Raw genomic sequence first — 25,993 nt, forward strand, 5'->3', positions numbered from 1 at the left:
AAAAACAGTTATGTTAGTCTTTCACTAATTATTCATTTTATTGCTTTATATTGGATTTTGTACATTAAATAAACAAATAAAAATTTTAGCCTGCTGCCCTATTCCATTGTTTGCATAAACTTTAAACCATAGATAAAAATCAACAAAATAACAATTAACAACCACCAGGTCCACTACCACCACAGAAACCTTAGAAAGCAAAGAATAAAGAAAATGGAAATAGGAATAAGGATTTTTTTTTTGTCTTTTCCTTTTTTGTTTGGAAAGAAAATTGTTACAAGCTAGATGTTATCATGTTACAAGCTTCATTCATTTCCCTTTCAAGTTATAAGAGAGAAAGTTTTGAGGATAGATTCAGAGAAATGATGATAAATATTTGTTAATGCAAATACTCATTTAAAATAATCTGTTGATGGCTAAAGTCCTGTTTGTTTTAACTTAAAATTGAACCCAAAAACAAAATTCAGAAAATAATGCAACTAATTTCAGTAAAATTGCAATTCATAGAATGAATTACAAAGACAGATACTCCATAGTACTGACATAAACTCAGATTCCCAAACACACCAATCTAATTACATAGAAACAACATTCAAATTAACAATTACAAAAACCTAACCCTAACCCTAAACACCTTAACAACCACCGTCGTCTCCACCGCCACTGCCACCACCATTGTCACTTCTAATTCTTGACAGCAAGACTTCTCCGATCTCCAACACCACAAACCAAGACTCCCTTCTTACCCTCCAAATCCATAAAGAGTCCTTCCTTGCCTCTTCAAAGCATAGACCACATCCATGGCGGTCACCGTCTTTCTCCTAGCATGCTCAGTGTATGTCACAGCATCACGAATCACATTCTCCAAGAAGATCTTGAGTACTCCACGAGTTTCTTCGTAGATCAATCCACTGATTCTTTTCACTCCACCTCTTCGAGCCAACCGGCGAATCGCCGGCTTTGTGATTCCCTGAATGTTATCACGGAGAACTTTCCGATGACGCTTTGCTCCTCCTTTGCCCAGCCCCTTTCCGCCCTTTCCACGGCCTGACATCTTTTAACCGATCGAGATTTACACTGCAACCTGTGAATAAAGCTAAAGAGAGATCGAATAGTGTGAGTTTCGTTTTGATGATTTGGGTTTTCAGGATATTTATAGACAGAGAGATGGGAAATTAGTGTCAGTATTGATCCTTGTGATTGATCTAAAGAATGGTTTGGATCGTTGATTAAGTTGATTGGACGGTTTAAGATTGGAGAGGTTGGTGTGTTGAGGATCGATAACGTGGATGGTGCATGCCGTGAGGTCCTTTTGATTTTTTGGAACGGGGAAAAACACGCGCGGGCTGGTTTGTGGGATTTGGCGGTACTGAAAATTTTAGCAAATTTTACAAAATTCGAATTATTATTCAGTAAGATGGTTTTGATTTTTGGAGCGTGTTGTTTTGTGGGCTGGGCCCCGGGCCTAAAGCATAATATAATGGGTCCAATCAATGGAATGTAAAAACTTTCTCCAAACTCAAATCAACTCTTTCCTTTTCTTTTCTTTTTTTTTTTTTTTCTTCTTTTCGGTGCACTCGTTGAAATATAAATCTTCCTATTTGAAGGATTTTAAATACGTTTTTTTTCACCTCCAAAAATATAAAAAATATTACCAATAAGATGTTTTAAATTCAAATCTTTAAGTTTTCACCAATTTAATATACTAGCAGAAAAACTATTATCTTTATATATTTACTATATTATTAAGATATGGGCTCAATTTACATTAAATACAAGCCGATTTTGTAATGTGAATTTCAAATATTGAAACAAATATCAAACTATGTTACATAAATTTAGAATATATTTAGCATTGAAGTTAAAATTTAATTTTTCTTTTAAATTGTTTGCAGTCCCTGAGGTTTGATCTTTTTCTACTTTATCCTTTTTTTTTTAGAAATATATTATAATGTTTTATATTTTTGACCTTTTAAATTATTTAATCTGCGAGTTAGAAAAATGTCATTTTTTAGCTAAATTTTTTATAAAAATAGAAAAATTGTCCATTGACATGTATCTTAATTAAAGCAAAAATAAATAAATAAATAAATAAATAAAAGACAACGGTAACCAAGCAAAAAATTTCGTCCATGGATTCTCCATCCACCTTCCATAATGCCTCATTTTACCTTTGAAATTAACCCATCTTATGAACCGTTTTTTCTTTTTGGGACATTGGAAGAGGGAGATTCGAAACATGTATAATAACGCTTCAAATGAATTATTAGATTTGGAACCGTCACCAAACTTGCTTACTCGAGCCAAGCGACGTAGTAGAAAAGAAACAAAGAAGGAATTTGAGAATCAAAGTATGATTCACTTTGTTGTTGAGCTAAATTGAAGAAAGCAAATGAATGAATATATCTCCCTTCTCTTATCTCTAAATGCTTGATTCTTATATTCAAAGAGCTTATTTATTTATTTATTTATTTATTAATTTGTATCTTATTTAATTTTCAGTATAGGGAGACCGAGTTTCGGTTATAGGAGGTGCCATTGATCTTGTGAAGATGATGATATTGTAGTGGTTGTTAAGTAGATTTCAAGCATTTCGAATCTCAAAAAGAAGATGACGATGATGATGATGAACTCATTTGATAACATTGAGATAAAAAAAGAATCTTACAGATAAATAGTTTTGAGATCATAATCAGAAAAATTAAATTCTTTTTTATTGGTTAGCAAAACCAATACAGGTAATAACCAAATTGAGCGGCTTTTTCCATGTTCCATAACTTTACCTTTTAAGCCAAAGTTCATCCATTCTACCAGCAATCTGAGCTTCTTCAACTCGCGGAAAGGACGGAATAAAAAGACAAACCAGAACTAAGTGACAATTCTCCCTTCTTTTTTTTTTTTTTTTGTTGAAGTACAATTATATCTATTGAACAGAACATAGCTCAACTCCTCTCTGTTTAATCTGTGAAAAGAGTTAATTTAAATCGAAAACAAAAGAAAAATTCAGAAAAAAACGAACCAAATTTCATTAAAAAATGCAATTCACAGAATGAATTACAAAGACAGATACTTCTCGGTATCTCTAAAATAAACTCAGATTCCCAAACCAATCTAATTACAGATAACACCATTCAAATTAACAATTTGATAAGCCTAACACCTAACCCTAACCCTAAAACAGTTTAACAACCTTCGTCTCCACCGCCACCGCTATCGCTATCATCACTTCTTTAATTCTTGACAGCAAGACTTGTCCGATCTCCAACGAACAAACCAAAATCACCTTCTTAACCTCCAAATCCATAAAGAGTCCTTCCTTGCCTCTTCAAAGCATAAACCACATCCATGGCAGTCACCGTCTTTCTCCTAGCATGCTCAGTGTATGTCACAGCATCACGAATCACATTCTCCAAGAAGATCTTGAGTACTCCACGAGTTTCTTCGTAGATCAATCCACTGATTCTCTTCACCCCACCTCTTCGAGCCAATCGACGAATCGCCGGCTTCGTGATTCCCTGAATGTTATCACGGAGAACTTTCCGATGACGCTTTGCTCCTCCTTTGCCCAGCCCCTTTCCGCCCTTTCCACGGCCTGACATCCTCTACCGATCGAAATTTAACACTGAAATCCGTAAATAAGGGGAAACGGAGAAAGAGAGAGAACTTGTGTGATTGCTGGTGATTTGGGTTTTTAGGAGATTTATAGAACAGAGATGGGAAATTAGTGTCAGTGTCGATCCTGGCGACTGGTATAAAAACTGATTTTGGATCGTCGATTATTCAATGGACGGTATAAGATTAGACATGTTGGTGCGTTGAGGATCGATGACGTGGATGATGCGAGCAATGTGGTGGTTTTGAGTCTTGGAACGGGGCAAAACACGCGCGGGCTGGTTTGTGGGATTTGGCGGTACTGAAAATTTTAGCAAATTTTCCAAAATTGGAATAATTATTTTAGTAACATCGCGCTTTTGTTTTATTCCCCCTTAACCTAAGTAGAATAAAAATGTTAAAAGTAGATTAAACCATAACATTGAAAGTACTCAAATTAATTTAATTTATGAGTGTGATTTAGTTTGATATGAGAAAAAAAAAAGATTTTAATCTGAATTTTTTTCCGGCTGCAATAAAATTAAAAAATATATTTACGTAATTTTTCAATTTTATATTTAATTTTCATTTTCCAATTCTTCATTAGGGTATTAATTAAATATTTTGTTTTTTTTTATAAATTAATTAAATAATTTGTAATCAAATATTAATACTATTATCCATATTCTTTTTATATTTGTCAAACTAATCATATTTTCATAATATGTGAGGTCCTATTAGCTTGGATTAGTACTTTGATAAAATAAAATTTTCCTAGACGTTATAAATTAATGAAACAAATTTATTTATTGATAGAACAAAATAAAGAAAATATATAAAAGATCATGACTTAACCCATATATAATTTATAAGTAATGTGTATTTTTCATACAACATTTGGACTTTTTATGTAATAATAATATAATTTACTTAAATAATTTGAAACTATGGTTTAATTGTCATCTGATATATACTAACCATTGTAAAGAAAAATTTTATCCAAATTGAATTGTGAATTATTTTAAACTCCAATATATATATATAGGTGATTTTGATCTCAAAACGCTAAACCAAATCAATAATTTCATTTTTCAAAATTTATAAACCGAACTAAATCATCAACTTTTTTTAAATTACTTCACTCAAAAAAAAAAAAATTTTAAATTACAAATTTAGATTAGATAAACATCCAACTTAAGCAAAGTTTAATGGCTCCAATCAACTCTTCTTTTTTGTAGTATTTTTAGTCTAAGTTATTATTGAAATTTCAAAATTTTAATATTATTATTTGAAAGGTCTTAAAAATATATGTGCTTTTGCTTCACTTAAAAAAGTTTAAAGTATTATTTCACATCCTCTAATACATTATTTAAATGAACTTCTCTTTGCGATAAATTAAGAAATGAATTCACATAATGGAATTTTTTATTAGACTTATATTTAAAATTACTATAAAAAAGGTGATTGTTTATACTAATTATAATTTATAACTTATAAGACATGGGCTCTCTTTACATTAAGAACAAGCTGATTTTTATGATATGCATATCATTCTTTGAAATAAGTACCAAATTATATTATATAAATTTGAAATGTATTTACTATTTAGCATTGAAATTAAAATTTAATTTAATTATTCTAAGTTGGGAACTAAGTTGAGGTCCTAGTTGCATATTGAGGACTGGATTGGACATTGGGTCCATAAACCAGAGTTGTCCTTTCAACCCTAACTCCAGGCCTGGCCCGAAACCAAAAGATCTTAAAGTTTGGGAAAGCCCGGTCCATCAACCCCTATAACTGCAAGCTAGGAAGGTTGCAGAAACCAGTTAAGAAAACGGCGCCATGACTTCAAATTTCCATTCCGTTAAAATTTAACTACACTTCTTAAACCCTAGAAAATCCCCTTTCTCACTTTCTCTGCCCAATTATGGGGTTCTTCGACCTCAACATCCCGTATGAGGCCTCCAATTCCTCAAAAGACACGCGCGAAAAGATAGTAAGAAAAACCATGGAGCTAGGCTATACTGGAATCGCTTACAATCGCACGATCAAGGGCGTGATGTCCGATCGGGACAGTTGCTCTATTTCGCCTTTCTCTTTTAATACTCTCTTAAATGTTCCTCCTTCACTTGCATACAACATCTTCTCCGTTAATTTTCACCGCGACCTTCTCGGTATTCCACGCTCCTCACCTTTTCGTCAGTACACGCGCTTGACTGTCTGTGTTGATAGTCCCGCTCAGTGTCAGGCGCTTAATGGTGGCAATCCAATTTTGAAGAGTTATGATTTGATTGCTGTTAGGCCTCTTAATCAGAGCGCTTTTGATATTGCTTGTGAGAAATTAGAGGTTTATAGTTATTTGTTTATGGATTTGAATTAATTTAATTAAAGCTTAATTTGTCATTTGTTTAATAAATTATGATTATGCAGGTCGATATAATTGCTATTGATTTCTCAAAGAAGTTGCCATTTAGATTGAAGCTGCCAATGGTTAAAGCTGCTATGGAAGTTTGTTTTGATATCCATCTTCATTTTGATTTTGAATTTTCTTTTTAGTGGTTTTGTTATTAAGTTTTTTGGCTTTGTTGATTTGCAGCGTGGGGTTTACTTTGAAATTACATACTCTGATCTTATTGTGAGTGTTGAAATCAGAAGCCAAATGATATCAAATGCTAAGGTCAGATTTGAGATAGTTAGATCTGTGAAATCATCTATACATGTTCTGCTAATAATTGCATTGAGGGCTTCGATGTCCTTGCTATTTGCTAGTTTTGAAAAGTTGTGACTTTGTAATTTCTAATATCTCTCTTTCTATTTTTTGGTTTCAAAGAATTGGCTTGGGATTTTAATTATTCATATACCTAGCTTTAAAACAACTGTTTATTGTGTGAGAACTTTGTAGAGGACTCTTAGATAAGTATGAACTTGCAATGGTTGTTGTTTATAAAAAGTAAACTTGCAAATCTTATTTGCTGGTTTTTATGGAGAAATTAGAAAGAATTTTAGGAAAATAATTATAGCAAAGTTTGACTTAAAATTCTTAATAGTATAATGTTTTAAATGTGACTGCTTTAGGCCTTTTTTCCAGCTTCTAAATATTCCTTTGTTTTTAAGGGGTTTGGGTTAAATTTATGGTGAAGGTGTATATTGGGAACAGTTCTTTGGTAAGTGTAAACCAGAAAAGTGAATATCTGACTTCTCGCCTTATATGCTAGAAATGGTCACGTTGTTCGTCTTGATTCTTGAAGTACATTGCTATACATATTTTTTGGATGAGATAGGGTGGAGTAAAGTGTACTAAAAGATTACATTGAAAGGCTAGGTGATGCCTGTCTTAATATATAATCCAAACGTGGATAGGTTGCAGGATGCAGCTTGTAAAACTAATTACCATGCACATTGCAGCATGTAGAGCATTGTAAAATGTTGGTTTGTTTAGCATTAGTTTATTTTTGTTTATTTATTGCTTGAAAGATGTAATGAATAAATAGAGTTTGTAGCCAGGAGATTAAACATCTCTTGGTGAGCTTTTGTCAGGGATGTTAATTTTATTGAGCCAGAAGGCTTCCATGTGTTACATTGTGGTTTAATGCGTCTAAAAAACTAAAGGAGGTGTATGCTTTAAAACTTTGGTCTATTTACTAGATTCTATCCTTCAAATTTGAGGCATGACCTACCGTTGAAGGATCTTGAATTTAAACAAATAGTTTTGGATGGGAGATCTTAAATCTTTACCTTTTATGCTTGTTGGCTTTTGCAGTTGATCTTGTATAACATGGTAATAGGGATTGTTAAAGTCAGGAAAATATAAATTTTGATCTATTTATCTATTTCGCAAATATAAATATATGGATTGTGCTAAACATTCGAAATTCATTTTCATCTTTAGAAAAAAAGATGAAAATTAATATAAATCCAATGGATTTATATTTTATTCTTTCGTAAACCAATTGCGAAATCCTGAGTCTCAATAGAATTTTACGGATTCTCTCAAGAAGGCATCCTTTCTTTCTTCATTTTATTTCTTATCGTAACTTGTCTCAGATGAGCATTTGAAAGCGTTTCCTTTTCCTAGAATAACATTGAAGATAAAGTTGAATTCCCTTTGTCAGTGTAACTAAAGTACTGCTTGCTTACCCTAAAACTGTTTCCAAATGGATTCTCCCTTATATATTGCCCATCATTTAATTTAGGTGTGACTTCCTGGTAACTTACACTTGGTCCAATTTGTTTTTTTTATTTGCAGAAAAACAGTACATGTTAGTTACCAAGTGTATTCTTCATTCTTTATGGAGAAATTGAACTGGTCTTATTTTGGAGATTTAAGATAGAGGCCTCAAATATATTTTCTTGAAGGAGGAATGTGATAGTAAAGAACCACAGATAAGGATTTTTAATAAAGAGCAGAAATAAGGAGAATGAAACAGGGAAATTTATTGAATAACAAAATACTGAAAGAAAACTAAAAATCACAGATAAAGGAAATCTCTCACTCTAACCCTTAGTTTTCAGTTTTAACAAACATCTTCTTAGTTCTGGCCCTAGTCATATTCTTTTGCAATTGGTCATCAAGTTGGAGTGCCTGAAACCTTGATGTTCGGAAATTGAGTGAATGTTAATTGGTCTTTCCAATTCAGAGACTAGAAACGCAAATTGTTATAATGGTCTCACAGGACCCATCTTGCAGATGCAAAAAATGAAGATCCTTGTATGATTATGAATTGATTTATTTTTACCTTTGACTGAATTACGAATCCATCCTCTTGACTTATTAATTACCTGACCTATACTGTGACTTCCAGTTACTGGTGGATTGGACTCGAGGAAGGAATCTTATTTTATCAAGTGCGGCTCCTTCTGTGTATGAAATTAGAGGGCCATATGATGTCATGAATTTAACATCTTTGCTTGGGCTCTCTGTTGAACGAGCTAAAGCAGCTCTTTCCAAGAACTGTAGGTATAGCAACTTGCATAAGGCAAAAACTCTTGCAGTTGTATAAGCAAGCTGAACTGATTAGGATCTTTTTGCCCCTAAATTTCTTGCAGGAATCTTATAGTTAATGCTTTAAAGAAAAAGCACTTCTACAAGGAAGCTATTAGGGTTGAACTAATATCATCTGATGAAAAATCTGACTCCAAGGGACCTTTATCTGCAGCCTGGCTTAAATGGGATCCCATCTCTAGTGGTGAAGGGGATTTGCAGCTAGAGGATATAGAAAAGTCTTTCACTGCCACCACTAGAGTATCCAATTCTGTTAAACCCATTGATTTTGTTTCAATTATTAACAGCATCCCATCTCATGGTGGAAATTTTTTGACTGCTGCTAAGACAGTTGAGGTACCTGCTAATGAGGCAGCTGAGATGCCATTTATGGCAACTGGAGTGTCTGAAAAACTTGGCAGCAATTCTCCGTCAAAGAGTAAGGCTTTTGATCGTGGAACCTCCCAAGAGTTACTTGTGCCTAGTGATGATTCAAAAACCTCAATTAATTCGGAGGATATTAGATTCCCTACAAACAACACTGATGAAGTGCCAAAAAATTTGAACAACTCAAATGCATTGCTTCCCCCTATTTTAACTCCAAAGCATGATTTGCAATCACAAAAGAACATCATTAGTTGTGAATTAAACACTGTGATGCCAAATGAGGATGTAATGCGTCAGACACCTTTAGAAATTGGGTTAGCAACTATTTGTGCTGCTGATAATGAAATGGAAAATATTTCTGAGAACAGAGACTTTCTTTCTCTTCATGTCGAAAAGTCTAGGAGTTCACAAGGTTCCGATGCAGTTTTAGGAGCACAAAATGTTGTGATGGGCAAAAACATGTCAGAGATGAGTGTGAGAGATCAGGAAGGTACATCTGTAACTGAAAATATATTGGGTAGAGAAGAACTCATGGAATCAGCTGATGATATGATAATATTTGACGGCAATGTTCCTTTTCTGTTTACCTCTGGTGATATGAAAGTTAAAGATAGCAAGGAGACTATGAAGGAGGCAGCAATGGAAGAGCAAGAGCATGGAGATGTAAATCTCGAGACATGCAAGGAGGTGGCAGTGGAAGAGCAAGAGCATGGAGATGTAAATCTCGAGACTTGCAAGGAGGTGGCAGTGGAAGAGCAAGAGCATCGGGATGCAGACCTAGATACCCCCAAGGAGGTGGCACTGGAAGAGCAAGAGCATGGAGATGTGGATATTCAAGGTGTTCTTGGTCAGGACAGTGGTTTTGATGTTAAACGTAGTTCTTCAGGTGCAAATTTTATGCTCTTGCAGGAGGTGCCAATAGAGGAACAAAAGCATGAAGAAGCTGATTCTGAAAGTAATTGTCCAACTTTGGTCTCATCCTTATCAGGTACCAGTTAATGTTTTAGCAAGAATGCTATGCTGCAGATAGGTTTTTCAATTGAATTTTAATTATCTTGACCGACAAGATAAAAAGCTCATTGTTTTTCTTTTTCTAGTAACTCATCCATAACTTTACCTTGGTATCAACTAATAGCCATTTTGTTCAATGTTTTATTTCTTCTCAACAATGTTTTGTATAAATAAACCTGAAGATATTATCCATGTTTAATTAGTGTTGCAAGTCATATACCACACTAATGCTACTCAAACTAAGCTTTCCTTGAAAAATAATTTGAGGTTTGTTTCTATCCTGAAGTTCATTGGTCTTGACAATATCCGCCAACTAATTGCTTATGAGAAGCGTCCGTCTCGTAAGCAATTAGCATTATTTGCAGGATATTTCTACACGCCTTCTGTTTAAATTTTCTTTCTCATCAATGCCTTGTCTGGAAACCTTAAAACAACGTATTCCAAACTGCAAGACTGGGCTTGTAGATGAATTTTCTCAACCTTGCTTTGTCTTTTTGTCTATTTAATAATTTTTCAGATATCATTCTATTCAATTTGAATTATGACTATTATCTTTTCTAAATGCAGGGAAAAACAATGGAAAGCACAGAGCAACTCGTCAACCTCTTTTATTTCCTCTGAAGCGTTTATTGAATCCCATCTCTTTCAAAAAGAAATCTAAGAAGTTTAGACATAAGAGGAAGGTGTGACAAAGTTTGGTTTTCTCCCTCCAAAATTTTTAGTCTTGGTTGGCTGTATAAAATGTAAAGCGAGTGCGCTTTAATGCTAATTGGAAGAATTCCATTATTCACCCATCATTCATGTCGATTGGTGGTGAAATTTTTGTCAACAGATTTTTCAGATTCATCTGCATTTGAAATTTTGGTCCCCATTATCAAATTTTACTTATTAGGTATAAAAAGAAATTTTAAGTTCGTTTTTAGTCATGGAAATGACCATATTGCGATGTTGACATGAGTTTTTTTATTTTATGATTTTTTTTTTTTTTTTTTGAGTTAATTAGACTTCCACTGAAGATCGAACTTTTGACATTTCAATCTTAGATATGTCCACTAAATCAAAGCAAGTGGTTATTTTAGGATTTCTCTCAATAACTATTTGAAATAGTAATTTAAAAATACAGAATTTAAAAATTTTAAAAAAATTTTATATAGATAGAAACTCCCTTTGGATGCCATTTGGACATGCTAACTTAATAGGCAGGTACTAAAATTATGATTTTTTTTTCCCCTTTTTTTCCTTTTCTTTTTTTAAGCTTTTAGAAAATCTTTTTTCCCCCTAAAATACAATGAACTTTTTTAAGATTTTTTTTTTTTTTTTTTGCATAACATTAAACCAATATGAGATATTAAAAAAATTTATAGTATGGATCATATAATTTATAATTAATTCCGTATATGAAACTAAGATTTGAAGTTATATTTTTTAAGCAATTGATTATGTCTTTTATGGATTTGACAATAAAATTTTAAAAAGCACAAATATGAAATTTTGATATTAAAAATTAAGGTAAGCGCTATAAATTCAACTATCAATCATTATATTAATGTGTTGGATTAGTTGTTTTGAAATCTAATAGATGATAATAACTAAATTCAAAAAAATTAAGTTTGATTTGTAATCTAATAGATCACAAATAAAATTAAAATTCAACTATTACAATTACATAAATTATAAAATAATTTTAGTTAAAAAAGTTGAGTTATGGATATTTTATAACTAATAATGTAGGAGTATAAAAATTAAATTATGAATATATTATGATAAGCAACACAATAAATTTAAAATATTATTTACATAATGATTTTATAAGGTAAATATATTTTTTTTAATTTCATTTTAGAAGCTTTAAATTTAATATTTTAATTATTTATGAAAAGAATATATCGATGAACTTCTAGCATTGATTTCTTTTAGATTAGATTGGCAAAATAAATTTTTTATTATAATAAGAAATATAATTAAATAATATATGAATAAGAAATTACCGATTTTATAGGTAACAAATTAGTAAATATTTTTAGATTTAATGGCCCACATTAATTAGTTTAAATTTAACGAAAGATAATTATTTCTGAATCTATACAGAATTTCTAGTCTTATCCATGCGAAACAAATATATAGAAACATTATCATTCTTGATATAGGCATAGCCTCTTAAGTAATTGGCCCTACAGCTTACTGCGTCTCATGTGCTAGCTTTTGTATTCCTTTCTAATTATATTTTTTTTAGAGCACTTGTGCTCTTCTGTTTTTATTATAATACTACTTTCTTTGTAGTGTGTCCATATTGCGATGAAGCAGAGCGGCTGCTGCGGTCCCCTTTTTGGCTTGATTTACCACCGCCACCAATCATCACTAGCAAGAAATGCCCTTTCCATATTGGTATGGCTTCCTTAGACTTCGCAACATTCACATAGCATCTAGTCAAAGGAATCAATTTCTATATAATATATAGTACCATTCATGAAATCCTGAAGCAAGTGGAAAACGTAAATTTATTCAATGATCCAACTGCAATACCAAACAGGGACTTAATGGGTGACCCTGCATGACATGACAATCATTATATTTCAAGTAGGTTAACTCAAAAAAAACCTTAACTTTGATGTTTTTTTTTGATAAATTTATCCAATATTTTTAATTTTGTTAATTATTACTTCAGATTTATTTTTCTTTATCGATTATAAGTCTTCATCCAGAGTCCGCTAATTTGTCGCTCATTTGACTGTTAATTGGGCCTATATTATGCCAACTCACATTCATGTGGTCATTCTTTGATCGTTCATCCTTGCTTTTAGAATCTCTAAATTGAAAAATTGCATTGTTCAGACAATCTCCATCTTATTTCTTCGTATGCTTGAAAATTTGGTACAACTTTATAATTAATAGACTTTGATAGATCCTTGGCGAGCAACTCGTAATGTTAGTAATTTCAAGATCCGCCAAGTAGGCTTTTTTACTCCCGAAGCTACGTTATTCGACCACAACCAATCGTACTTTGGACAAAAGCCAAAATTGACAATAAAAATAGATATGGTATTGATCAACGAAATTAAAAATATTGTATCAAATTTATAAAACGGGCAAAAGAGTTCTAACTTTTTTGGTGATTAAGCCTTTCAAGAATGCATGTTTTTTTCTCGGTTAAAAAGTAATAGCAAAACCCCATTCTACTTGTTGATTCTACTAATCTTCTAGTCTTTATGAAAATTATGAAACAATTTTTAAAATATCCTATTTTAGTTCATTCACTTGGTAAGTTATTTGTCTAAATCTTTCACTTGACGGATAGTTGTGCACACATTTGCTCTTATAAGACAAGTAGTGTTAAGGATTAATGCATCTATCCATAATCACATAATTAGAGTCTTGAAAGTGATTAAAAGATGATTATTTGTTTAATAAGGGAGGGGCCATGCAAAAACTTAGTGGGCAACCCACCGCCGGCCGACAAAAATCAGAAGCGCCGCCCTTCCCACCTCTATGGGTTCCCTCAAGAGACATAGCCTTTATCTAAAGACTAAAGTACCTGATTTAATTAATTAATTAATCATTTTAAAGTAAGTTTATAACTAGCATGAGCAATCAAATGATTAATTAATTAAATATTATTTGTTCTTTTCTTGCACAAAAACGGCCAAAGGAACACTTTAAAAGGAGCCTCATGAAAAATGAGATGCTGTTTAGCTTTTGTAGATACTAATAGATGGTAATAAATGGCCTTTATAATGTCTAAATTGTGATTATCTCATATATATAATACATGCATGTTTTCTATTCTCAAAGTTTGCTTAAGCAACAATAGAGCTTAATTAATAAATACTTTCATCCAAAATACATATTAGAGTAACGATGGACTCGTATTTAGTTTAGAGAACAGAAATATACACTTAACTTTATTATAATATTTTGAGTAACAAATAAAAGAGTTTACGAAATAATTTCATATTTAATTATCATAATTTTATAGAAGAGTTTATTAATTTTGAGTGTCGGTGCTCGTGTACGTCATTGGTTGGAATTAGTTTTTCTAGATGGAAGAAGTACAGTACGGTACCTATGATTCGTGAAATAAAATTAATTCGTCTTTGTTTTTTAGAAAATAGACTAAAATTTTCTTGTTGTTTACTTCCGTCGGATTATAAGTTACTTCTATCTAATTTTTACATTTTTTTCATTAAGTACGTTATGAAATGATGAAATGATGAAAGTACCTTGATATTTTCGTCAACACATAACACAAGCAAAAAGCCTTTGACAATGGCATACACTCCCAACCCATATAAGCATAAAATGTGCAATGACTTGCAAGTTAATTGCAAGAGTGCAATACATGATAGTGACTATTACCTTAACCATTTAGCTTTCCTTCTTTCTTTCTTTCTTTCTTTCTTTTAGATAATGACTTTGTTTCCATCTTTTTGAGCTATATTGCTGTTCAATCACAATAAAGTAGGTATCTCTTCATTTCAAAATCTTAGTGAGTCTCGGATATAAAGATTAAGCATGCAATCAAAATTTTTGCATATGCTTTCCAGATGTCTAAGTTTATTTAGTCCGATAGACAGTTAGCCATAGTGATTCACGAATCATAATTTTAATATCAATTGTGGAGAATTTATCTCTTTGGTTCAAACTCGTGAATTCGCAAGAATTATTTATGGAATTGAGACATATTTTATTAGTCTGAATCACTTCATAGTAGATAAAAATTTAATATTAATAGAAATTAAATCATTGTTTTTAATATTAAATAACAAATGGTGTTAAACGAATGCGATTAAATCTAAATACTTTTTGGGATTGATCCAATATTATTGGACTAAAACTTAGACAATACAATTGTCATCATAATCAACTCAACTATATAAGAATCAGAAACAAACAAACTATATTTACATCTCCTACTTCCAAGCTAAATAACACTTCAAATTGCATGATAATAATAATTATTATTATAATTATAATATAATAGCTAGCTAGAATTAGAAAAATATACTAGGAAACTAAAAAAAAGGATTTAGCACATGTAGCTACAACCATCCAGCTAACCCTTTTTACAAGATTAATTATGGAATTGAATTTGCTGAAAATGCATCCAGAAAATCACTCCAATTATCATCATAATCCTCATCTTCTTCCCCACTTATATTGCTCCATTGAGCTTGAGGATTTTTCTCAATTTCATCATTTCTGGCAAATCGACCTCTGATTCGAGGCCTGCTATCCGCCAACGTTTTCCGACACGCGTACTGAAATGAAAAATAAAAATCAATAATAATAATCTTAATATTCTAACCTAATAATGAAGAGAAGACTGAATAAAAGCAATAATATCATAATCATTTTCATTTGGTGGTAGTTCCAAATCAATATATTCTTAGACATGATTATATTGGGAGAAAGAAATATTTATTATTTTACATTTGAGTAATATCAGAAAAGCCAAGATTATATAATTAATTAATTAATCTATGGACTTTATTAAACATATTATTAGTCACTTATTGAGGAGCTTCAGTCCATAAAATTCAAACAACTATCAAATTGTGTCACTTACATTTTCTATATCTTCACAAAAGTTGGATTTGACATAAAGCATCTTCTACTGCAGGAAATTACACCAACTTGTTCTTACACACTACTAATTATACTAATAACCAGTTAATTACATATTAAAGAAATATTAGTAAGTACTAATTTTATTTTCCAAGTTTTTTTACGTACACTCGATTATTAAATTATTAGCGTAATGATATATTTTCGAAGTTTATTAATTTGAGATTTTAAATTGATGACCTTAATTTTCTTGTTGAAGTTCCTTTGAGTCCTCTTGCTTCTGTACCTCTCAATTCTCTCTTTCTTCTCTTCTGGACTGTATTTGCAAGCTTTGCTCATACTTTCAATTATCACACTGCTCTCACTTGATAATGGACTGTCTGCCTTATGCCCATGCTGCACCACATTAAACCCAAATCTTTTAAATATATATATATATATAAATTCAGATATTTTTCTGAGCCTACAAATTTACCCAAAAAAAAAAAAATGCAATAATGAAATTTCTTTCTTATAATACAAAAATAAAGTTCTTAACTTTCTTTTTTCTTCATTTGAGAAAGAAAAATAAATGAGATATTAAATGTCTCGAGAGACAATAAAATTCGATTCTTTCTCGTCACAAGAGTTTTCGTGAGTTTGACGAATCAATTGGGAAAATCACATCAAATATTTTAGAATAATGTTTTCAACAAATTATAATTTAAATTGATAAGTTTAACTGGTAAAAAAAATAAATAATTAATTAAGTGAAAATATTAGAATTACCTGCAAATCACCGGTGCTAAAAACTCTTCTAACAGGGCAGGTGTCCAAGTCGAGGAAATCCTGAGGACAGGTGAAATGACAATGGTACCCGTTCTTTTGAAGAGAATGACTACTAATACTCCTCTGGATCAAACTCGTTTGCTGATTCGTTCCACAACTAGCGAGCGAACTCGGCGAACTGTAGCTACTGCACCCACTGTTAGTACTGCTACCAAAGTCGAAGCCTCCTCCTGCCAGCTGGTCCGGTACGATTAAGTGAGCTGGCGGCAGAAACTGGCCCGATATCAGTGGGGATGGGGCAGCACCTTCTGGAGACGGTGGATAGTGGCCGAGAACGAAGTCGGCGCGTGAAAATGTTGTGTTACTATGACCGTACATGGCGCGTAGAGCTTTTTTTTTTTTTGAAAAGAAGAGAGAAGAAGGTTTTTAAGAGCGAAGACACTGAAGCTAAAGGGCCTGCAGAGCTAAAGTACTTATAACCGTGGAAGCTCCAGAGGAAAAGCGCAAACGAGCTGGATGCTGACGTGGACATGACGTCATGTTTCAGAGTGCGTTGACTTGCCTATTTTTCATTTTTTGTTTTTTTGCCTCCATTCCACTTCCGTTTCACACTCAATGAAAATTTTAATTTTAATTCTTTATTTTGCCTAATTTAAATTTGGGTAGTGTCAAGTTGTAATGATGTGGTAAATGACAAAGCCAATTGATGCTAATTAATTATAATGACTTCTTGAAAAGAACTTGGTCATGACAAAATAACGAGTCCAAATGTTGATCCTGTACAAGTAGAATTATAAATAAATTCACATTATTTTTAGAATAAATTATATATAAGATTAATTTTTTAAAAACTCCATTAATGTTAATATAAATAATTTATTTATTTTTAATTAAAATGTACAAGTCAATTGATTGGGTTTTGACAATATTGACGTATATCTTCATAAAATTAACTCTAGTTCATTCTAAAATATGTAATTCCTTTATCCCATTTTATTTGCATGGTTGGACAAAATACACATATTAAATATTCAATAAATAAAAGTTATTTTATCCTTTTTTATCCTTAACTCATTAAAGATATTAATGAAAGTCTTTTATTTAACGAAAAATCATAAAGGTTATCATGGAAAAAATAATTATTTACATATTTAAATTTAGAAATCTTACAAATATTTTGGAATATCAAAAAAATAATAATAAGCAAACAAAACGAGACGGAATGAATATTTTTTTAGAAGATTATAAAATATATTAGCTAGCAAGTAAAAAACCATAAAAAAATTATTTTTCAATTTTCTTTTCTTTTTCATTTATTTTTCAGTAATAAATGATGGATTTTGAATTTAAATTTATATTTAAATTTTATATGTATTTATTGTCATACTATATCTATGAGTGTAGTTATATGAGCCGTTTGAGATTCAATTCGATAAAAGTTAACTTAAGCTCAATCAATAAATTTATTAAAGAGTTTGTTTAATAAATGAATCAAACTCAATTTCGGTTTATAGTTCATGAGCCGACTCAAGTGTCCCTTTTATCCAATTGAGTCCAACTCGTAAAGTTAGTTCAAAAAGTTAAAATTAATTAAATTAATATTAAAATGAGCTCGTTTTGTTCTGATACATGTGGAACTCGAACTCAATCTACGGAAATTGGATTGATTTACGACAAAAAGTGCGACTTTATCACTTTAAAAAAACGCAACGAGAGGAGAATACATTAGCCGCTACAAAAGTTTTAATCGAGAAATGAGGTTACATACGGCTAGAATCAAGCCATTGAATATATATATATATAATATACTTGCAACCATTAGTTTTGGGGAACAGTCCGATTTGGATTGAAATTAGACCAAGAAATGTTTCGGCTGAAATTAATTTGTATATTTCGATTTTGAATCGAACCGAAATAGAAGAATCCATTCAGATCCCAGTCTCTGATCCCTTTTTTAGTCCGGGGATATCAAATCGATTTCCGTTCCAAATTATATATATATATATATATATAAAATAAAAAAAAATAAAAAAATAAAAAAAAAAGACAGAAGATAGAAAAGGAGAAAGAGCCGGGGCAAAACTGGCAGGCAGTTTGTCAAGCTTGAAATCTGTCCAAAATCATCTGAAACGAATTAAGACTTGACTGAAATGCTAGTTTTAAGCCTCTGTCAGGAGTGTTTAGTTTAAATCTTCAATGACAGTTAAAAAAAAAAAAAAAAAAAAAAATCAAACCGAACTACATCATCAACTGTAATTAAACCAACCAAATAATCGACATGATTTGGTTCAGTTTAGACTGTTTGTAATTGTTCATATATCCTGTAAACACATTTTATATATGAAAAAAAAAAAAAGTTAATTTGCATCTGTATTTTTTTTTTAACCTTGCCAACAAATATAAAGAAATAAATTTGTACATGATATATACTAATATAATTTCTATAGATAACATTTATATAATTTGCCTAACTATAATTTATTTGCTATCCGATATATACAATTCAATACAATGGATTCTATTTTAAAAACACTGTAATTTATATTTATTCTAGTCTAAAACATTCAAAAAGAAAACTTCAGATTTTATGTTTTATAATAATTACATCTTAAATCCAACTTAACCCTTCAGACTCGAATTTTCTTCTTCCTCTCCTTCTTCACGTGCATCATACAATAGAGGCTTACTGTCTCTCCTTCTCCAATTGAACTTCGACCATCATTTGACAAGAATAAGGTAGTAAAATACTCCTCTTGTTGTGGTAATTGTATTTTCAGTCATCATTTGGTTGATTGAATTCTTATTTTTGCTGACTAAAAAATTCAAAATTTGTTCTTTTAAAGTTTTTTGATTGGGTTTTGTAATTCTGACGATAATCCTTCTCAAAATAAGTTTGAATTCATAGTTTTTTTATGAACAAAATTTATTTTATGTTGACTTAACGATTTGATGGAAGAATTTTATAAAATTCTGATAGTACAACTGGGGTTCTCACGAAATTCCGATTGTTTTGATATATAATAAACAAATTTCTAGGTTGGTTCAATTTTTCGATCGCCATCCACGATAGCAGCCCTTACAAAATCCAGTTAAAATTTTAAACTTATACATTGACATCACAAGCAATAAAAGTGCATTTAAATTTTGACTCTATGACATCAATAAAATTAAAATTTTTTAATAGTTATTATAGTTCTTTCACTTCATATGCACTGTGATTGTGCCTGATACAAATTATGCAAAAATTTTTTTGAGAATAATTAATTATATTAAATTAATTAAATTAAAATCCGTTGATGAGACTATATGGTGGCATGAATTTAAATTATTCCTTTCGAAAGCCATATGTTTAATTAAAAATAAACCCATGTGCAAATATTTATTAATTATTTGATCAATACATAAATTTATGGTTCCTACGACCAGCATATGTGATACATATAGGGCTTTATTTGCCTTTAGGGGCTTATGATCCCAACGTCCATAGACAAAAGTGAAGAGATTCTTATAGAATAATCTCAACTTTGGAGACAAACTTGCTTTGTGAAATTGTTATTCTAATATCATTGCAATGATTTTGTGAACCAATTGGCAACTTCACTTGCAAATTCAGTCAAACGATATTGAAATATCTAATGCACTTTTCAATATGCTCTCGTGTGTGCATATATATATATATATATGCTCCATTAAAAATTATACATTTTTAAGTTTCAAATTAGTTTAAAAAATATATTTTTTAAACTAATTAAGTGGTGATCTGATTAGTCTTTTTATTTATATGAGGTTTGAGAAATCTTAAGTTCGAGTTCTCTCGACTGCAATTGTTTTCACCAACATGGTGAGTCAAGGGAGAGAAGCCTCCAATGAATTAAAAAAATACATTCTTTAAAATTTTTTATAAGTACATTCAATCTCGATAATGAAATATATATATATATATATATATATATATAACTTGTTTGAAAAATACCTTTTTTTTTTTTTGCACACCAAGACATAGCCTATTAGTAAATGTATATATGGTCTGGTAAAAGATCCAGATTCAAATCCTCCTCCATGTTACTAAAAAAAATACATTTTTGATGTTATATTATGACTCATCAAACCTATTTTAATTATTAAAATCAGAAGATATGAAAAAGAAATATGATGCCCAACTTGCATAAGTTTGACAACAAATAGAAGGATACCCCACCACTTTGGTGAGTTTACAGCAAGAGAGTATTATATAGTACATACCCATGTGGAGAGCATTTTTGTTTCAATCATACACAATAGGTTAGGGATGATTGTATTATAGTTAGGATTTTCTTTAAAAACATCATTAATTATAATCTCATAACTATAATTAATACAATAATTAACATAGTGGAGTAATATCTCTCAAATAAGGGAAGCATACAAAGGAGTAAGATCTTACTATAATTAATAGTAATCATCACCATAATCATGATTAGAGTGATACGATGGAAACTAATTTGCTGATTTGGATTAAATCCCACAATTACTTGGATATTTCCCAAAAGTAAATTACTCCTTACACCAAGCTAATCAACCAAAGGTTTTTTTTTTATTACCAATAAAAATAAAGTATTTTTTTTAAGTTGCTTTTGTGTCATTGAAATAAGATAGTAAGTATTTTTTATTTTATGTTTATGATTTATTATAAATGATTGTTTATTTATTTGAAATATTAATGTATTACTTTACTATGTCCTAAGCATGTCGATGTCCTACATTTTTTAAAATTTATCTTATCCCATTTCCATGCAATATAACTCTTGATATATGAAACTACTCTATACACCGACCTTATCAACCAAGATTTTTTTATTACCAATAAAAAATGAAGTGTTTTTTTTTTAATTTATTTTTGTGTCATTGAAATAAGAAATTAATTTTTTAATTTTGTGTTTATAATTTATTATAAATGATTGTTTATTTATTTGAAATATTAATGTATTAATTATTTAGTTTACTGTGTCCTAAGCGTGTGGATATCTTACCTTTTTTAAAAATTATCGTATCTCGTATGTTCTTTTATCTCGTGTTCTATGTTTGTACAACCTAACTCCTGGTATATGAGACTACTCCATACACCAAGCTAATCGATTAAGCTTTTTTTATTACCAATAAAAATGAAGTGTTTTTTTTTTTTAATTTACTTTTGTGTCATTGAAATAAGAAATTTAGTATTTTTTTATTTTATGTTTATTATAAATAATTGTTTATTTATTTGAAATATTAATGTATTACTTAGTGTAATGTGTTTTAAGCGCGTAAATATCCTATCTTTTTTAAAAATTATCATATCACGTACATTCCATATCTTGTATCTCATTTTTGTGCAACTCAACTCTTAGTATATGAAACTACTCTATACACCAAGCTAATCAATTAAGGTTTTTTTTATTACCAATAAAATGAAGTATTTTTATATATTTATTGTGTCATTGAAATAAGAAATTATTTTTTTATGTTTTTAATGTATTATAAATTGTTGTTTATTTATTTGAAATATTAATATATTACTTATTTAATGTAGTGTGTTCTAAACGTGTGGATATTCTACTTTTTTTAAAATTGTCATCTCTCGTACGCTTCGATTTATATTTTTTAAATTGCTTATATATTGTTTATTTAATAGTAATATAAAACAAGTGATTTTTTTACAATTTTTACAATTGTGCTAAATTATGTGAATTCTAACATCCGTCAGTCTATAATCCAAAATAATGCCAAGTGGCAAACTGTGCAACTTACACTTGGCTTCCATATAAAACAAATTATCCTGCTTTTATATATTATTTAGATGATATATATAGATAGATATAGATTTTTCAATAGTGATACTAATTTTGAGAATTTGACTAATTATATTGAAATGAGAAATTAAGTATTTTTTAATTTTATATTTATTATTTATTATAAATAATTATTTATTTATTATCATATTCCATACGTTTCCGTATCTCGCGTCTCGTGCAATCTAACTTCTGGTATATAAGACTACCCCATACATCAAGGTAGTCATTAAAATAAGAAATTAAATATTTTTTATTTTATAATTTGAGTTATATGTATTTTATGTATTTTAATTTAAACTAATTATATTTAAAATAAATAATTAAGTGTTTTTTAGTTTATGTTTTTTATTTATTGTGAATGATTGTTTATTTATTATCATATATCCCATACATTCCGTATCTCATATCATGTGTCCGTGCAGTTTAGCTCATGGTATAAATTAAGTATTTCTTATTTTATGGCTTGAGCTATTTATATTTTAATTAAATATAATTTAATTTAATGCATTATCCTTATGAAATATAACTAATAGAGATTATCATAATAAAGACATTATCTAAAAATACAAAATAATTTATCTTTTTACAACCGTGCTAAATAATTATTGTCCTCTTCATACTTGGCAATTTCAAAGGCTTACACTTAACTTTCATATAATGTAAACTGCTCTGTTTATATATATATATTAATTTCATAGACTACGTGCTTAAAAGTTCGATTAATAATAGACTTCATGTTTTTAGAGTAAATTTTTTATTGATAATTTAATGTTTGAAATAAGGAAATATAATTATTTTACCATTTTACATTTTGCTAGACACATTTTACCCTTATTATAAAAACTTGTTTAATTTAAAAAAAAAAAAAAAGACCTCTCAGGTTTTATGGTGGATTCCATTTAAATGAATAAATTATTCAAAATCATATCAAAATTCTTTCAACTATTTTCTAAATTTTAAAATTAAATTCTATGAAGTTTGTCTTTTCGAACATGAAATTTGACTTAAGTAAGTTGAATTATCTTAAATTTTGAAATGTGGACAAAAGGTTTATGCTTGTCTATACTTTATATGAAATGATTGAGGTATAATAAACTTTACCTTACAAGAATATATTTGGTGATCATTAGATTCAAAATTGTATTGGGATAAATTAAATGTATCCACAAAAATTTCATTTATCCTAATATAATTTTAAAACTAATCATCCATAAATTCATTCTCATATAAGGTTAAATTTATAGTAGCTAAACTGCACCATGATAGGAGATATTCTTTGACTCCAGCCTATAAGTTATATATATCTATATATATATATATATATATATATATAAGCTTTTAAATATGAATGAGATTATCAAAATATAAATAATTAACATTTCAAATTTATAAGACAAACATTTAACTATTTAACTATTAGCTAGTGACAGTCTAATAAATAAATAATAATCTAACTCTCAGCAATATTATCTTTGAGTTTTATTCCACAATTATTTTTTATATATATTTTAATGTTTTGAAGGAACGGATTATGAAATATTACTCTACTTTTGATGAAATGATAATTAAATATTTAATAATTACTAAAACAGTTAATTAGTTTGTTTCAAATGTTGATTCTGACTTGGTATTTTATATATATGTTTTTTTGGGGACTCTTGTTGAAACCAGTTGAAATCAGCTTGTCCCTCCACAGATTCCAATCTAGTTTGAAACCAAGCTGGTTCAACTAATTCTAACCAAGCTGGTTCAACTAATTCTAGTTCTAAATTGGCTATTCCTCCATTGATTCTCACGTGTTTAAAGAAGTAAACTTTAACGGTAATGGTTGGAAAATTGGATTTTGAAGTAAAGCAAACGACAAATACTTATATATCGCAAACTCCTCCTTCGAATATTTCTCTCTTTAATCAACTATAATGTTAATAGCATACTAATAAAGTGTCGGCTGGAATGGTAAATAATCTCAATCGTTATAAGAGTGATGATACTATTTTGCTGGAAGTTATATTCTATGTTATTTTCAACTGTATTTTTATTATTTAGAGTAATTTTCTTTGAGCTTTTTGCTTTCCCTGTTTCTTTTTTTTTTCCTATCCTCATAGGATAGCACTGGTGGCCAGTATTAATCCTTAGGAAAAGAACCATAGTTCAAAGGCAGTCTAGAAGAACAAATAAGAATTAATGGAGTTACTATCCTTCAATCTAGACCACATAAAGCCTGACCATTTAAAAAGCTTACAAGGGAGGTTGATGGATGAATAATTTCAGAGAATCTAGGGCATAGATGCTTGACTCAAATCTTTGATGATGATGATGTACATCTTGAAAAAGATGATATATATATATCTCAATTCTCAAAGCTTGAAAACAAGTAAATGGACATATGAATTGTCCATGAAAAAGGACAAGGTGGGAGCCTTGAAAGCAACTTCTATCAATTTGTAGGTCCAAGAGAATCATCGATATCACTTCAAAAAGGGGTATCTGTCTCTTGATGAGAAAGCTCTTTCACTATATAAATCCATACCCGTCAAGACTTTTTCTTCATTTTGGTTCCACAATGTGCAACTAACTAGCAACACCCAATTTACAAAAGTTTCACCCTTGGTTCGTCAATAACCAGGACTAGCTCAATGCAGACCAGTCACCAATCTCTCTCCTTCTCTATGACCTAAACTCAGGATTCACCGGGTGTAGGCAAATCTTATTCACATATCTATATATAGAGGTCTTGAAGATGTGTTCAACAACAATTTTTTCAGTAGCTTGTCAAAATGCTAAATGCTATTTTTAATATTCGATAATATAATGTTTGAATTAATTTTTAAAGATTAAGGTAGCGTTTTACAAAAAGTTAACCAATATAACGTATAGCTTTTAACGTTTTATGAAAAGTTATTCAAATAACTAATAACAAACGTTACTAAAACTATTAATTTTGTCAAACAGGTCCTGAGTGTGAATATATGCATTGTATATTTTTAAAAATTTTTATAGATTTCGTATAGCAGTATAAAATTTTATTTTATTTTCGATAAAATAGTATCACGAGTCATTCGATTAGTATTTTCTAGATTCTTAATCGATATGATATGAGTGTGAATATATGCATTGTATATTTTTTTAAAATTTTTATAGATTTCGTGTAGCAATATAAAATTTTATTTTATTTTCGATAAAATAGTATCACGAGTCATTCGAATTAGTATTTTCTGGATTCTTAATCAATGTGAGTTTGATTATCACACCCTATTTTTTCCACTTGTGGGCGTTGATAAACAGAGCACTATAATTATAATTGTCGAATAAGAAATATTTGAATTTTGATGATACAGTACTATAATCTACCAACTTGACTTGCCTTTGTCTACTAGACACTTGTTTTTTCTTATACTGTTATTATCGCTATTGCGTATAGTGCATGCAATTAATCTCTTTCAAATCAAATCTAATTTCTAAATTGTCAAGTTGAACAGAAACCTTGTCTAAGAATCATTTCATTCGCACCCACAAAACGCCAAGATTGAAGAATTTTCATTGTTATGATAGATGGGAATATAGCTTCTTCTTGAATGTAGGGTCCATAGGATTAGAATATGCATATGGGTTTCTACAAAAAAGAACATGCTAAAACATATATATAATCGAAGATGCTCATCATTATCAACAAGGTCTTTTGCTGAATGATGATACTAATTTTAGATTTAGTGTTATCTCATCTTGTCTTTTATATGCGATTACACGTATTATTTAGATTTGCTTAGTCTGAAGAATTGTAATGCATACAAATATAGCATAGAATATAGTGGTTTACATGTTCACTTGTTATAATCTACAATTATAATAAGAGTTAAATATAATCAATAATTCACTAAATAGA

General features: G+C 29.9%; 4 protein-coding genes across 5 annotated transcripts; 1 reads left to right on the forward strand and 3 right to left on the reverse strand.

The window, feature by feature from the left end:
* Nucleotides 1-462: 462 nt before the first annotated feature.
* On the reverse strand, nucleotides 463-1,146 carry LOC105628185 (histone H4). Its single transcript, XM_012209553.4, has one exon. The coding sequence runs from the start codon at nucleotides 1,052-1,054 to the stop codon at nucleotides 743-745; it is 312 nt and encodes a 103-aa protein (XP_012064943.3). The 5' UTR covers nucleotides 1,055-1,146; the 3' UTR covers nucleotides 463-742.
* Nucleotides 1,147-3,002: 1,856 nt separating this feature from the next.
* On the reverse strand, nucleotides 3,003-3,686 carry LOC149498830 (histone H4). Its single transcript, XM_089725905.1, has one exon. The coding sequence runs from the start codon at nucleotides 3,597-3,599 to the stop codon at nucleotides 3,288-3,290; it is 312 nt and encodes a 103-aa protein (XP_089582031.1). The 5' UTR covers nucleotides 3,600-3,686; the 3' UTR covers nucleotides 3,003-3,287.
* A 1,739-nt stretch (nucleotides 3,687-5,425) lies between these two features.
* GAF1 (Polymerase/histidinol phosphatase-like protein) lies at nucleotides 5,426-10,902 on the forward strand. Its single transcript, XM_012209550.3, has 6 exons — nucleotides 5,426-5,938; nucleotides 6,022-6,099; nucleotides 6,188-6,268; nucleotides 8,394-8,548; nucleotides 8,638-9,947; nucleotides 10,538-10,902. Exons 1-6 carry the CDS (start codon nucleotides 5,519-5,521, stop codon nucleotides 10,657-10,659), a joined length of 2,166 nt encoding a protein of 721 aa, XP_012064940.1. The 5' UTR covers nucleotides 5,426-5,518; the 3' UTR covers nucleotides 10,660-10,902.
* A 3,851-nt stretch (nucleotides 10,903-14,753) lies between these two features.
* LOC105628182 (CCT motif family protein) lies at nucleotides 14,754-16,757 on the reverse strand. 2 transcript variants are annotated; one of them, XM_020676856.3, is made up of 3 exons: nucleotides 16,301-16,757; nucleotides 15,819-15,928; nucleotides 14,754-15,225 (listed from the first exon to the last, which is right to left on the reverse strand). In XM_020676856.3, exons 1-3 carry the CDS (start codon nucleotides 16,676-16,678, stop codon nucleotides 15,120-15,122), a joined length of 594 nt encoding a protein of 197 aa, XP_020532515.1. In that variant the 5' UTR covers nucleotides 16,679-16,757; the 3' UTR covers nucleotides 14,754-15,119. The 2 variants fall into 2 exon arrangements, with proteins under 2 accessions (XP_020532515.1, XP_012064939.1); XM_012209549.4 differs by having other exon boundaries at nucleotides 15,773-15,928; nucleotides 16,301-16,755.
* Nucleotides 16,758-25,993: the final 9,236 nt, after the last annotated feature.

Source organism: Jatropha curcas, chromosome 1, assembly GCF_041381405.1.
Source record: "Jatropha curcas cultivar XTBG-Jc1 chromosome 1, XTBG_Jcur_1.0, whole genome shotgun sequence".
In the NCBI taxonomy this organism is placed as follows: domain Eukaryota; kingdom Viridiplantae; phylum Streptophyta; class Magnoliopsida; order Malpighiales; family Euphorbiaceae; genus Jatropha; species Jatropha curcas.

Bases quoted from the DNA above. Each gene is read 5' to 3' on its own strand.
- LOC105628185 (XM_012209553.4), bottom strand. From the start codon at position 1,054: ATGTCAGGCCGTGGAAAGGGCGGAAAGGGGCTGGGCAAAGGAGGAGCA.
- LOC149498830 (XM_089725905.1), bottom strand. From the start codon at position 3,599: ATGTCAGGCCGTGGAAAGGGCGGAAAGGGGCTGGGCAAAGGAGGAGCA.
- GAF1 (XM_012209550.3), top strand. From the start codon at position 5,519: ATGGGGTTCTTCGACCTCAACATCCCGTATGAGGCCTCCAATTCCTCA. The intron at 5,939-6,021 runs GTTTATAGTTAT...ATGATTATGCAG, and splicing joins TTGCTTGTGAGAAATTAGAG to GTCGATATAATTGCTATTGA. The intron at 6,100-6,187 runs GTTTGTTTTGAT...GTTGATTTGCAG, and splicing joins TGGTTAAAGCTGCTATGGAA to CGTGGGGTTTACTTTGAAAT.
- LOC105628182 (XM_012209549.4), bottom strand. From the start codon at position 16,678: ATGTACGGTCATAGTAACACAACATTTTCACGCGCCGACTTCGTTCTC. The intron at 15,929-16,300 runs GTAATTCTAATA...AATGTGGTGCAG, and splicing joins TTAGCACCGGTGATTTGCAG to CATGGGCATAAGGCAGACAG. The intron at 15,226-15,772 runs GTCATCAATTTA...TTTTCATTTCAG, and splicing joins ACTTCAACAAGAAAATTAAG to TACGCGTGTCGGAAAACGTT.